This window comes from Anomalospiza imberbis, chromosome 2 (genome assembly GCF_031753505.1).
Source record: "Anomalospiza imberbis isolate Cuckoo-Finch-1a 21T00152 chromosome 2, ASM3175350v1, whole genome shotgun sequence".
NCBI lineage: Eukaryota > Metazoa > Chordata > Aves > Passeriformes > Viduidae > Anomalospiza > Anomalospiza imberbis.
In genome coordinates, this window is record NC_089682.1 from 48,440,510 (window position 1) to 48,454,325 (window position 13,816).

Here is a 13,816-nt window from a genome sequence, read left to right on the forward strand (position 1 = left end):
CTAACTAACTGTGGTAGTATTGTTAGGAGACCTGACTGTTAAATATGCTTTTCCATTGAGTCTGAAAATAGCGTTGCTTTTGTATGACACAAAGAAGCAAAAATATAATTGCACAAATGCATGCAGAGGCTTGACTTGGAAACTGCTGCTCAGAGGAAAATGTATTTTCATGCAAATTGCAATACACGAGAATTGTTTTCATTTTTAGATATGTTAGAAGTTTTATTGAACAACTCTTTAAAAATTAAAAAATCCTAACTTGACGCTTCAAGGCAAATTGTCACAGTAGGATTTCCCTTTCTGTGCCAGGAAAGAATTTGAAATGAGCCAGCTGAATTCCAAGATAGAAGATGAACAAGCTATAGTGATGCAGTTGCAGAAGAAGATCAAGGAGCTTCAGGTCAGCTTGCTTTCTTATTGTATATCTTAGGATGAGTTTCTCTTTGTGCCTCACGGAAAGACCTTGCAGAAACTTTTCATGGCTAGCTGCAGCTCCTCTTTGAGACATAAAGTGGTACATCTCCATAGCTTCCCAGGCAGATCCCTTTTTCCCTCAGGATGGTTGCTCTATAATGCTTCCTCCCAGTAGCAGGATGGATGACCACATAATGGTAGTGGTTTCAGGCAAGGCAGAAAGGTTCTGGTGTTTTGTTTTAAGCAAATAATATTGTTCCAAACCATGGAGGTGAGGGTAGTTAGTGGAGAAGAATTCAGCAGTGATAAGCATGGATTTGAAATTTAGAGAAAAGGTTAAAACACACAGGAAATTTTCAACAGAAATTAAAAGGCCAAGGAAATTCAACACAGTCCAAACACAATGTCTGGACCCAAAAACGACAGCTCCATATTTTTTGTTAATAAAGAATATTTGTATAACTGGGATATAAAGTGCAGATTGGTGAAAAGAATCTTTTAATAAAAAAGACTGTTTCCAATAAATATTCATTATCCAGACAGTTCTACACTCTGTTTAAACCTGTCTTAATGCTCCTAGACAGAAATTACTCCAGTCGTGGAAGTCTTAAAATGAGAATTTGTTGCTGTTACTCCTACTAGCATGTGACTCCTCACATGTATTTCAGCTGAATGTCAAACCTGTGAACATAAGGTCAATGCACTGGACCTATATGTCTTGAACTAGGACTTGCAGCACAATCTACTGCAAGCAAGATGTGACTCACTATCATTATTGTACCTCAGGATCTGATTTACTAGCACAAATGGGCAAGTCCATTAACTGCTGAGCTTCTGCAGTGAGGTAAAATGTGGGCTGGCAGAGGGTTTAACAGTTTGTAAGGTGCCTCATGGTCTTCTGATGGGAATTACTGTAACACTGACCCAAAAGTGTTTGTGTTTCTCTGGCAGGCTCGTATAGAAGAACTAGAAGAGGAGCTGGAAGCAGAAAGAGCTGCTCGAGCCAAGGTGGAAAAGCAGAGATCGGATCTGGCTCGAGAGCTGGAGGAACTGAGTGAGCGGCTTGAGGAGGCTGGGGGAGCCACAGCTGCCCAGCTGGAGATGAACAAGAAGCGTGAGGCGGAGTTCCTGCAGCTGCGGCGGGACCTGGAAGAGGCCACGCTGCACTACGAGGCCACGGCTGCCACGCTGAAGAAGAAGCACGCAGACAGTGTGGCCGAGATGGGCGAGCAGCTGGACAACCTGCAGAGGGTCAAGCAGAAACTGGAGAAGGAGAAAAGCGAGCTGAAGATGGAAGTGGATGATCTGTCATCCAACATGGAACAGATGGTCAAGGGAAAAGTAAGGGTCCTGAGGCTTCCCAAACCCCCCAAAAGTCATGGGTAGCTAAGGCTGGTCTGAAGGTTTCTCAGGACACCTGGTATGGCTGAAGTGCTTTAGAAGGTGGTGTCTTGCATCATTCCTCCCTTACCCAGCTAGTAATACAACCCTTCTTCCCTAGAGATGGGACAGCAATTAAGATGGCCTGTATTAAACACAGGGTGCATCCTCAGTCCCAGGCATATTGTTTATCCATGTATCTCAGGCACAAAAACATGTCAAGTAAATTGGGTTCCTCCAGGCTGGTGACAGCTGGAGTGATGCCATCCAAGTCAGGATATCTCTCACCCTAAGCAGAGTCCTTTCAGATCCTTCCCTTGGTTCACAGTTTTGATCCATGTTAGCACGGAGTGCAAAGCAAAGGCTTGCATGATCACACTGTGTATTTTCACTTCCTACAGCTGAATTGTGGATTTTGTTTCCTGAGTAGATAATCTCAGTAGCTTTCAGAGCACTCAAAATAGATTTCTTTCAGTGCAAGTGAGGAAAAGAAATGTCAGTATTGTCAGAGTTGGAAAGCTGTCATCAAACCCAATTTATGATAAATAGCAAGTAAAGCAGAATCAGTAGAGCAATTTTCATTGGAGGTGATTTTCCCATCTAGCAATTATGAAGTATCTATGCCTGCACTTCTTAGGCACTGACTGCTGCTGAAGCTCTTGCAGAGCCTTTTTACACTGTTGCTTACATCCAGTTCAGGGAAAACAAACAGGGAAGGTGGTCTGATGGGGAGTCCCATGTCCTGGGATCATAGACATGGGGCTGCCCTTTCCTGCTCTACTGCTGTGATATTTGTGTCTTTGCTATCTGCCATTCCTCTGAAAGACAAACACACAGAAAAAATTATACATTTTGAAGGCTAGATTTCCAAATGTTTGTCTGGAGGCTACAACTTGCTTTGTCCTTTCTCCTGATTCCCATTAGGCAAATGCAGAGAAACTTTGTCGTACTTATGAAGACCATCTGAACGAGACAAAAACAAAACTGGAGGAAATGACTCGCCTCATGAATGACCTCACTACTCAGAAGACTAAACTCCAGAGTGAGAATGGTACGTGCATGTTCTGCCCAGATAGAGTGTTTCCCAGGAATTTATCAGGGGCACCTCTGCACCGCATCAGTGAGATGTGTTCTGCAATGCATCTGCTCTGAAGGTGGCAGGGTTGGAATTGCTGAATGGAGCAGTAGCTTTGTGTCTTTTGACATTTCTATCTTCAGTATTCTTATAACCTTGGTGGGGACACCTTGCCTTGAACTGGCATTTAAAACAAACCTATACCCAGATTTATCAGCATACAGTGATACCGTCTCATGAGCCAAAATGGATGTGCCAGCTCGGAACCCAGGATGTGACAGGCTGCCTAGGTGCCTATTGTTTCAGGAACAAGGATATATGCATCTAGAAGTACTGGAGGGGAAAAGGAATTGGGCCTGTGTGAATCCCATCTTTCTCAGCCTGACCTTGAGCATTGCACCCTAGAAGATGTTCACATATCCTCTAAATACCACATATCCTCTAACTTCTTGCTACCTTTCTGGCCAGAGCAGTATTATTTAATTTCTTCACAACAGGTCAGTCACAATCATTGTGAGTTCTTTTCCTCAGCAGAATTGGACAGGTGGAACTATGATCTTTGACTGCAACTTTGTCATTTCGTCATCTTGCTCTTTTTTTTGTTTGCTTACTTGTCAAATCTTCTGGCAGGTGAGTTTACTAGACAACTTGAAGAGAAGGAGTCACTGATAAGTCAGCTGTCCCGGGGAAAAACATCCTTTACACAACAGATTGAAGAACTTAAGAGAGAGCTAGAAGAAGAAACCAAGGTAATTCTTCATCTGTGTCCCATTCCTTGAAATGGAATGGTGAAAAGTGTTCATGTTCAGTTGTAGCCTAGATAAAAGCTGAAATGAGACATAGGCATGACAATGGCTATTTCATTATATATATATTATATATATATATATATATATATATATATATATATAATTATAGTACTAATTGTACTGATATAAGTTCCTGCCCCTGACAGAGGCAAGTCACAAGAGAAGAGTTTGGGAAAATCATCAGCTAAATAAATCATAAATGCTAAATGAAACTTACCCTGCGGGATAGCCAAAATCTCAGATCTTACATCTTAAAAATTTGTGTTGTTTCTCCAAAGTTGTTAAATTATCCTGAGTCTTGATAGCTTCCTCGTCATGTCACCAGTTAGGGATGACTTCAAACAATTTTCACCTCACTTGACCTGGACTGTCAAAGACAGAGGCAAAAAGGAAAAAAGAAGCTTAAACCTCCATTTGAATTTCTAGGGGCTGTTTGTTTTGGTTTTGCTGTAGGTAACCTTGCAATATTGTGGCCTTTCTATCCCTGCAGTCCAAAAATGCCCTGGCTCATGCGCTGCAAGCAGCCAGGCACGACTGTGATCTCTTGCGGGAGCAGTATGAGGAGGAACAGGAAGCCAAGGCAGAGCTGCAGCGGGCTCTCTCCAAGGGAAATGCAGAAGTGGCACAGTGGAGAACAAAGTATGAGACTGATGCCATTCAGAGAACTGAGGAGCTGGAAGATGCCAAGTGAGTTACGTGGGCTTCAGCATGCCCTTCACTGGCAGAACTGTGCTCACCAGGTCTTGTTGTGTGCTAAGGGTAATAAACTTTCCTGGCTGGAAAGTCCCTCTGACTCAATGCTGTAATGTGGGTCTGTCCTTCTGTTCTTATTGCTTGGGCAGGTCAATGTTTCTGTTGAGTGCCTGTCTCTGGAGCAGTGGCTGCAGATACAGGAGTTTATTTGAGAACTAACTAAATTAGATAGTCCTACTTAGTTACATCACACAATCTTACTTTTCCCCAGCCCAGTACTATTTTTCCTTGGTCTTGACTTCCCTTACCCACTGGGAGATGATGTCTGCCCTGGGAATGCAGGGCAGAAAGTCATGTTGGTTCACGCTGTACAGCTGCTCCCAGTTACCAGGCTCAGGCTGCTGGGCAAGGTCTCTGAACATCTCCAACTTCTGCCTCTGCACATCTCCGATCCATAGCATCTTGCCACACTTTCAGCGTATTTTCTTAGTGTAGTATTTCCACAATCCTCTTTCTAGGCCGTGCTTTCTTTCCAGCACCTCTTCTTGCCAGGACTCCCTGTTTTCCCAATCTAAATCATCTATGAACAAAAGCCCAGGGCAAGACCAGCCTCCTAACTGCTGGTTGTCTCATATCTCTTAATTGGAGGAAAATGACACTGTCATTTAGAGCAGGTCTTATAAAAAATTTACAACCAGCCCATACTGGTTGCAGCTACTAAGTAGCTAGCTGGTGCCTGAGAGTTCAGAAGTTCAATTTCAAATATGCACAGACACACAACAAAATGTTTTGCCACATACCAGTATTCATAATTTAAGCTGTTTTTTTCCATCATAGCCCCTTCTCTCTAGAAGCTCAACTTCCTTCTCTGTTCCTCTTCCCCTTGCTCCATTCTCATCCTCACCCTCTCCCTGTTTTACCTTTCAGAACTGATTTACTGAGTTATTGCTTTGGTGTCAGCTTTTCTGGATAACACAGCTGCAGTGACACTTGGTCATTTCATTTTGTCTTCCCACCTGGTAGGAAGAAGCTCGCTGCTCGCCTACAAGAAGCTGAGGAAGCAATTGAGGCAGCCAATGCCAAGTGCTCCTCTCTGGAAAAGACAAAGCACAGGCTGCAGAATGAGCTGGAAGACATGATGATTGACCTGGAGAAGGCCAACTCAGCAGCTGCCTTGCTGGACAAGAAGCAGCGTAGTTTTGACAAGATCATCAGTGACTGGAAGCAGAAGTACGAGGAGTCACAGGCAGAGCTGGAGGCTTCCCAGAAGGAGGCCCGTGGCCTCAGCAGTGAGCTCTTCAAACTGAAGAATGCCTATGAGGAGACACTGGACCACCTGGAGACTTTGAAAAGGGAAAACAAGAACCTCCAAGGTAAGCTTCATTCAGGTCCTGCAGCCAGTGCAAGAGCCACATCAGCAGATGGCTGGAGGGATGCAGGTGCCCTGCAGCAGTTGTGGGGAAAGATGTTTATCTCATCCTGAGATGAGCTTTCCTACGTCATTTGAGACACTGATGCTGCCAGTGAATGTTTTGCACACGGAGACTGGTATGACCAGAGCAGAGGCTTCCCTTTGCCCCCCTGCCAATGAAACTCACTGGCAGAGGAGGCAGTCTCAAGGGAAGAACAAGAAAGATGATAGAGGGGCAGTGGATGAAGCCTAAACAGCAGAGCATGGTGTTCCTAACCTGCAGATCACAGATAAAACCTAAATCACTATAGCCTCTTCAAAAAGCATTCACAAGAAAAGCTGTGCCTGCAAGTTGTTCAGGTAAAACATCTTGCTGTAAGTGAAAGTAAGGCAGGGCTCTTGTGCAGAGGCGCCCCTGAGGTAGCAGTTTGAGGCATGGATTCTCTATTCACACTCCATGAATTGCAGGATGTTCCAAATCCTCTGTTTGCTAAATCCATCCATCCTCTTTTGTTTCAGAAGAGATTTCTGATCTCACCAATCAGATTAGTGAAGGAAACAAGAGCCTCCATGAAATAGAAAAAATCAAGAAGCAGGTTGAGCAAGAGAAGTCAGAAGTTCAGCTGGCTCTGGAAGAAGCAGAGGTAAGGAAAGAAAGCTCAAGGGAAAGGGAAGAGGGTGTCTTTATCAGGATTTTCCATAATTTTCATCTGCCCTACTTTACCAGAGCATGTCTTCCACAGCTCTGAGATGTGGAGAATGATTATGTACTCTGTCAAAAACTTCCCTTGCTAGGAAGGGAAGAATACATCAGTTCTTAAGGGGTCTAAGGGGCACAATTTACTTTCCTGGACTGTGTGGAATGGCTTTCTAAAACTCAGTGGTATTAGGAACTAACAAAAGTAAAGTGATGATGTATCTTACTTTATATGTGAAAGAAATGGGTTAATGCAGATTTTCTCCCTTTCTTGTGAATTTGGGCCTCTGGCAGTCACTGCTGCTGACAAAGAATTTCCACGTGCCTTTCCCATTAATAAGTTGTGGCTCCTGGTCATGATGTGTGGACCTGCTGCATCTTGGCTAGAGATCAGCAGGGATTTTGTACAGCTTTGTTTTCACAATCCTCATTCCTCATTCTCTCAACAGAAGCCTAGCTAAGCGTGTGCAGTTCCACCCTTCAGAGAGCACCTCCCAAAATATGATGTTCAGTTCTTGCTTTCATTCCTGTTCAGTGAGAGCAGCAGAGAGGCAGAATGACACTGGCTTATGCGAGACCTGAAAGTCAGAGGCCTTGTTATTTCTTTATGGGCTGTTGTCTGCTTAGTTCTTCACTTCTATATATGAGAGAAATGTGGGAATAAAGACAGGAACAAATCACCCGTTTCACAGATTTGTCTTCATGTTAATTGGAAAGAGCGAACAGAGAGTTTTTGCATTTTGTCATACAGACATACAGAGCTGATGTCTGTTATTTCTTTTCTTGAAGTCATCTTGCCTAATAAGATTATGTAACTGGGAAGTTTCCAACACTCTATGATTTGGAGAGATTTTTGTGAGTGGGAGGGAATGGATGTGTGGACCCTTTCACTCTCCCAACAACAATCTTATTTTAGCTTATCCCTGTCCCTTACAAGCCTGTGAATTTCTGGAGGGTGTCTGTACAGAGGTGTGGAGCGGGGAACATCTGTTGGTGTCAAAACCAGGCAGGCAGGGCTGAAGGTGTTGGGGTGTTGTTTGGGTGTTTTTTTGTGAGCTGTGGACTGTTTGACAATTTGTCCTCTGAGGAGATTCCTGCTCAGTTTTCCAGCTGTCAGGTTGCATTGGAAGGCAAATAAATGCGTTGTTTTGCCATGTAAGCTACTTGTGTCCTTGCCTAGAGAGAGAAGGAGGAAACAGGAAGAGAAGTGTGAAGGGATCATGTTTGTGCAGCTGTTTGCAGTTTGGGAAAAAAAAATCAATTCCTGGTTTGCAAGCTCTTGGTGTTTTCTATTTCAGGGAGCTTTGGAACATGAAGAAAGTAAGACTCTTCGTTTTCAGCTTGAACTTTCTCAGGTTAAAGCAGAGTTTGAAAGGAAACTGACAGAAAAGGAGGAAGAAATAGAAAATATAAGGTACTGTGCAGGAAGCAGCATGTTTCTTAAGGGAAAAAGTCTGAAAAGACTGTAACTATTCTCAGAACCCAAGCCAGTTAATCACACCGCAGGTAGTTATGCCAGCATAGGCAGATACTGTCCATACCAGAAACCAAGACAGCTCTGACTATCTGCCGAAGGCTAGCCCTGCCACATTTCCCTTGCTCAGTTCAAATATTCCTGTCAGATCAGTCTCTGACAGTGTACAATTAAACCTATCATGCATATCACACTGCAGCTGTAAAAAAAAACAACTGGCTGACATAATCAATTCACAGCAGACTAGGGCCACTAACTCTGTATGTTGACAGTATGAAATTAACTAGGTCTAGAGAACTGCCAACTCCCAGTCCTGTGTGGGATGGCTACCTCCCAAGTGGACCCCCAGGCAAAATCAGCAGTACTTGCCTCAGTGGTGCTCAAACCCATGCTATCTGAAGGTATTTAGTTAATTTATGCAATTACAGTTACACTGAGTGTGGGACGATGTGAAGAGCTTGCTGTTATGTGTACACCATTAGGGTAAGCAGTGAGAATTGCAGACGTGCAGAAAGTGTGAATGGAACAGGAGAGGAACTTGCAGGCAAGATGGATAAATAGGAAAAAATGGAAAGCAATTAGGTGAGAGGAAGATGGTGTCTTTTGTCTCTCCCCTCCCACCCAGCAGAAAAGCAATTCTGAAGAGTTATACCCTTAAGAGGAGGCCATGCTAACCTATGTGTCTGCGCAGTTATTCAGAAAACTTTGGCCTTGAATTAGTCAGTGTTGTGATGTCATTAATTCAAGAATCATGTTATTGGTTATTGATAGGCTAAAGGATAGGGAAGGGGAAGTCCAAGACCCACCCTGGCCAGAATACCCAGAGGGATTGATAAGTTAATTGCTTCAAAACCAAGAATATTTTGGCCCTTTCACCTTCTTGTGTCCTGCAGATGTCTGGATTGCAGAGATCTTGGGACAAGCTGTGCTAATCAGTGCTTTTTGCCTCAGCTTCAACAATGAGTGCTCAGCAGACATTCTGTGTTGCTTTCTGGGAGTCTTGGGCACAGTTCGATATCTTGCTGAAGCAATAAAGCCCTCAAGTTTTATCTTGTTGACTTGGTGATTTCCCAGAACTCCTACACTTTTAGCAGAACTTGGCCAGCAGTGAAATAAATGTTTCCAAGTGTGTCCTATTCTGTGCTTTGAGTTACTTTCTGGTTTTAAGAGAGCAAAACTTTCATTGTAGGACTTCTTGTTACAGAATCAAGAAAATTAGGCTGTTTGTATCTGCTTTGTCTTTAAATTGACATTTTAAGCTGCCTTTCCCAAAGGGACCAGGCTGTCAACTGTGTGGGTTTAATCACTTCTAAATTTAGATGTCTGTAATACAGATTTGTATTAATGAATCATTCCCCTTATAATTAGCACAAGAAAAGCTTTTTCAATATCTATTTTAAGACACAATAAATTGTACCTTACACATGCCATTTACTATAAAGAGCACCCAGAGCTTAGAACGTAGCAATCTACCTTCAGTTTGATTAATCCCCTCCACTAATGCCTTCAGCAAAAGATTGAGATGCAAATCATTCCAGAAAATTATTCAGTAAATATTTTACTAAGTGAGTGTTAGGCTGGAAGTGCTTCTTGTCAGGTTCAAATCCATACTTGCTTGTGTTTACAAGAGCTCTGAGAGCACTCCTTGCTTCAGTACTGCCAAAGGAAATACAGAAGAAGAATGCTAGAGGTGCTTACAGATCAGGAGTTAGCTGAGGGTGTGAAGCACAGCAGCCAGTTAGACAGCAGTGAGGCACTGCAAACTATGCATGCTATGTATGAGCACTACCTATGTCCATCAGAAATACACTATTTCTGTAAGGGAGACACTTTCAGAAAGTGAAGTACTGCTGCAAGTACTTCTATGTCCCTGAACAGAGAGGAAAATCATTCCATTCATCCTTCATGTCCTTTTAGGAGAAACCAGCAACGTGCCATAGACTCACTGCAGTCCACCCTGGATTCTGAAGCCCGCAGCAGAAATGAGGCCATCCGGCTTAAGAAGAAGATGGAAGGGGACCTCAATGAGATGGAAATCCAGCTCAGCCATGCTAACAGGCATGCTGCAGAAGCAACCAAGTCAGCACGAGTCTTGCAGACACAAATAAAGGTACTGGTGACCCCAAGCACCCAGCGTTACTCATGGTCTGGGTTTCCTTAGCACAGACCAAACCAGTGGTGGTGATGGTGATTAAGAGAGAAGCTACTCCCAACAACATAAAGGGAAAGCCTTGGTGATCACGTCTGGCATAAGAGAATACTGAAACGTGGATTTCTTTTCAGACTTGCATACAAGCTGGATGAGATCCATTCATAAAACCCTTGCTGGCTGCAGCCTCTTGCAGGGGCAGAAAGCTACAGCATGAGGAACTAAAAACCTGTGATTTTCCTGTGAGCTTGCAAGGCTTTTAAAAGAAGCAGAGAACAAGTGGGTTGTTGGGAGTAGAGGGACTGTGTGTATATTCAGCCTTGTTGTTTGTGTCAACATTTGTAATTGCTTAAAAAAAAAAAAAAAAAGCGTGTCTTGCCAAGGCACCTCTTCTGTTGTCTCCTCTCTCAGAACCACCAGCTCCAAGAGATTTGAGAATGCAGATTTTTTTCCTCCATTGTACTACATACCACAAAAGCTATTCAGCTTATAGTTTGGAAAGAAAATAAAAATACAATAACTGTTAAAAGCACTGAAATTCTTGAGGTTGATCCCAGGTACCCACTGCAATCTGGGTTTCTCTGATATAAGGACAGAGGCTTAACATGGGGTTGTTTTATTTTAGGAGCTTCAGGTGCAGCTGGATGACTCAGGACACATGAATGAAGACCTGAAGGAGCAGCTGGCAGTCTCTGACAGGAGGAACAATCTTCTCCAGTCAGAGCTGGATGAGCTGAGGGCTTTGCTGGACCAGACTGAACGGGCAAGGAAGCTGGCAGAGCATGAACTACTGGAAGCCACTGAACGTGTGAACCTGCTTCACAGTCAGGTTGGCTCTTTCTGTTTCCTCTCCCTCACTGGTTAACCTAAGCCTTCTCTGTTGATCACTGACACTGTTTGTCCATGGCCACCACAAGTCAGACACACCCTGGCATGCCTCCAGAGGGAAAATGAGGCAGATGAGTTAAGTCACTCTGGGGATGTGCCACCCGACTCCAAGTTAGCTGGAACAGATGATTCATCCAACTCTTTAAAGAGCTTCCAGGAAAAACACTGATGGAAAACAAAAAGAGTAAAGTTGATTTCCTTTATTCTTCCCTGCTGTAAAACCAGCTTCCTGCTTTAGTTAAGCCATGCCCTAGACAGTGAGGCGTTTCTCTGGAGAGCAATGCAGGCGCTGCTTTTGTGATGTTACTCAGCAGCGAAAACCACAGGGATGGGCTCTCACAGTAGGGAGATGATGCAGGGCAGGAAACCACAGGGACCCACCTGCAGCAAAGTGCCCTCTGTGCCTGCAGGTCTCCACTGAGATCAGGGTGTTGTCCAGGTGGACACTGCTGTTTCTAGGGTGCCACGGAGGGGCATGTCCTGACTTGACAGCATTTTTACTAAAACCCAAAGCTTCTCTTCACCAAATAATAGTCACAAAGAAATGAAAATGTGCTACAGGCTGGCAGTGTTTTGCAGTGTTTTCTCCAGCCCATTGGTGATGTTGTTTTAATCACCTCAGTGGCTGATTAATTTACCAAAATGAACAGCCTTATTAATGCCTCTGTTTCAGCCTATTGCTTATTATTTTATCTAAATTAAAACCTGAATGTTTACAGCTTTGAGAGTATTTTTAATATTTCTTCAGTTTGAAGCTACCTATGCTAGAAATGAAAATGTGCTACAGGCTGGCAGTGTTTTGCAGTGTTTTCTCCAGCCCATTGGTGACGTTGTTTTAATCACCTCAGTGGCTGATTAATTTACCAAAATGAACAGCCTTATTAATGCCTCTGTTTCAGCCTATTGCTTATTATTTTATCTAAATTAAAACCTGAATATTTACAGCTTTGAGAGTATTTTTAATATTTCTTCAGTTTGAAGCTACCTATGCTAGTCAAGGCAGCCCTTACCACATAGCTGGGTCTCCATTCCCAAATATTGCTCTGAGTAATCCAGAAGTGGCAAAAATCAGGAAGCCTTGGTTTGCTATAGTATTTAGAGGAATTGTTTCTAATCATCACTTTTCCTCCTTTTCCACTATTCATTTGGGGAAAACTTAATAAAAGAACACAAGCCTGATCAATCAAAAGAAGAAGCTGGAGGGTGACATTTCCCAGATGCAGAATGAAGTGGAAGAATCACTCCAGGAGTGTCGGAATGCAGAAGAAAAAGCCAAGAAAGCAATCACAGATGTAAGTAGGCTGGTGCCTTGCTCATTTCTTTTCATACCACAGTGTCTAAGGACACTGGAGTGTAATGAATGTCACAGGCTTACTTGTAGGCATTGTAAATTAGAACCCTAGTGGTAAAGCACAGGGATAAAGAAAACAGGAAAAAGGGAGAGATGGAATCTTAAATAAAAGCATTAGAACAGAGAGGAGGGAAAAGGCCTCCAAGGATTTTCTGTCCTTCCATTTTCTCGGTCCAGGCAAGATATGCACACAGAAGGTATTCTGTGGAGCTTTGGCTACAGTGATTTATCCAAACAAGGGATAGTTCGGGACTGATCTTCCACCATTTATTCTGAAACACAATCCAACAGCATACAGAATTTCCTGTAAAATGTGGTTGTTTTTTAGGCAGCAATGATGGCTGAGGAGCTCAAAAAGGAGCAGGATACTAGTGCTCATTTAGAGAGAATGAAGAAGAACATGGAGCAAACCATTAAAGACCTCCAGAAGCGACTGGATGAAGCAGAACAAATAGCTCTGAAAGGTGGCAAGAAGCAGATCCAAAAACTGGAATCCAGGGTAAGTTTGTGATCCAACTTCAGACCGCTGCCTTCTGCTTACAGAACTGGCACCAGATCAGTAGCTTAGTGCTGCCTGGTAAGTTCAGAGAGGCTGAGAAGAGGTAGTATGGACACTTTCCTCTGTTTCACAAAATGCAGGTGAGTGGAGGCATGATTCCCCTTCATTATCCAGCTATGAGCTGCTGACCAGCAGATGAACAAAGCCCTCGATTAGAAAAGAATTAAAAGCCCCAGCACCTAAACTCAGCAAAAGCCTCTCCCAATGCTTGCTTTGGTTAAACTTTTTTGGCCTTTGCACATGTCTGCACTTTTGACTGATGGTGCAGCTGGAATACTTTTATGAAAAGACAGAGTGGAAAGGTGACATTTTGATTTCTTTCTGAAATTTAACTCTGTGGAGATACCTATCAAGTAAAGTGTTTCTTGAATTGTGAACCAAATTATCTGCTGCTTTACATATATGTAGCATAATGGCATTTTTTGCAGGTTCGTGAGCTGGAGAATGAACTTGAGACTGAACTTCGTCGCAATTCAGATGCCCAGAAAGGAGCCCGCAAGTTTGAGAGACGCATAAAGGAGCTGACTTACCAGGTATGCAGCAACCACCAGGTCACTGGCAAGACACGTTGTAAGTAGCCTCAGGGTTACAGTGAAGGAGGAAGGATGGCCTTAGTCAGAGCTTTCTGATTGCTGGAAGCTTTAGGCACAGGAGGAACATCTCCCTACGGTTTCCATTACAGAATGCTTTGGGTTGGAAGGGACCTTGGAGATCATCTCATTCCAATCCCCCTGCCATGTGCAGGGACCCCTTCCACTAGACCAGGCTGCTCAGAGCCCCATCCAGCCTGGCCTTGAACACTTCCAGGCACGGAGCATCCACAGCTTCTTTCAGCACTGTGCCAGTGATCATCATCCTCTTGCCTGATTTGCTGTAACTAATGTTAGAAAGCCTCTGTTGCTGGGATTTGGACATT

The 13,816-nt window shown here is 43.5% G+C and overlaps 1 protein-coding gene across 1 annotated transcript in view; it reads left to right on the forward strand.

The window, feature by feature from the left end:
- The window catches only part of MYH15 (myosin heavy chain 15), a 42,262-nt gene that overhangs the window by 24,923 nt on the left and 3,523 nt on the right, over nt 1-13,816 (forward strand). The window contains exons 27-39 of the mRNA XM_068180833.1: nt 310-400; nt 1,366-1,755; nt 2,719-2,845; nt 3,500-3,618; nt 4,169-4,365; nt 5,395-5,744; nt 6,302-6,426; nt 7,778-7,893; nt 9,871-10,063; nt 10,728-10,931; nt 12,157-12,282; nt 12,670-12,840; nt 13,329-13,433. Of these exons, the coding sequence (XP_068036934.1) occupies nt 310-400; nt 1,366-1,755; nt 2,719-2,845; nt 3,500-3,618; nt 4,169-4,365; nt 5,395-5,744; nt 6,302-6,426; nt 7,778-7,893; nt 9,871-10,063; nt 10,728-10,931; nt 12,157-12,282; nt 12,670-12,840; nt 13,329-13,433 (2,314 nt within the window). The remainder of the gene's footprint in view (nt 1-309; nt 401-1,365; nt 1,756-2,718; nt 2,846-3,499; nt 3,619-4,168; nt 4,366-5,394; nt 5,745-6,301; nt 6,427-7,777; nt 7,894-9,870; nt 10,064-10,727; nt 10,932-12,156; nt 12,283-12,669; nt 12,841-13,328; nt 13,434-13,816) is intronic.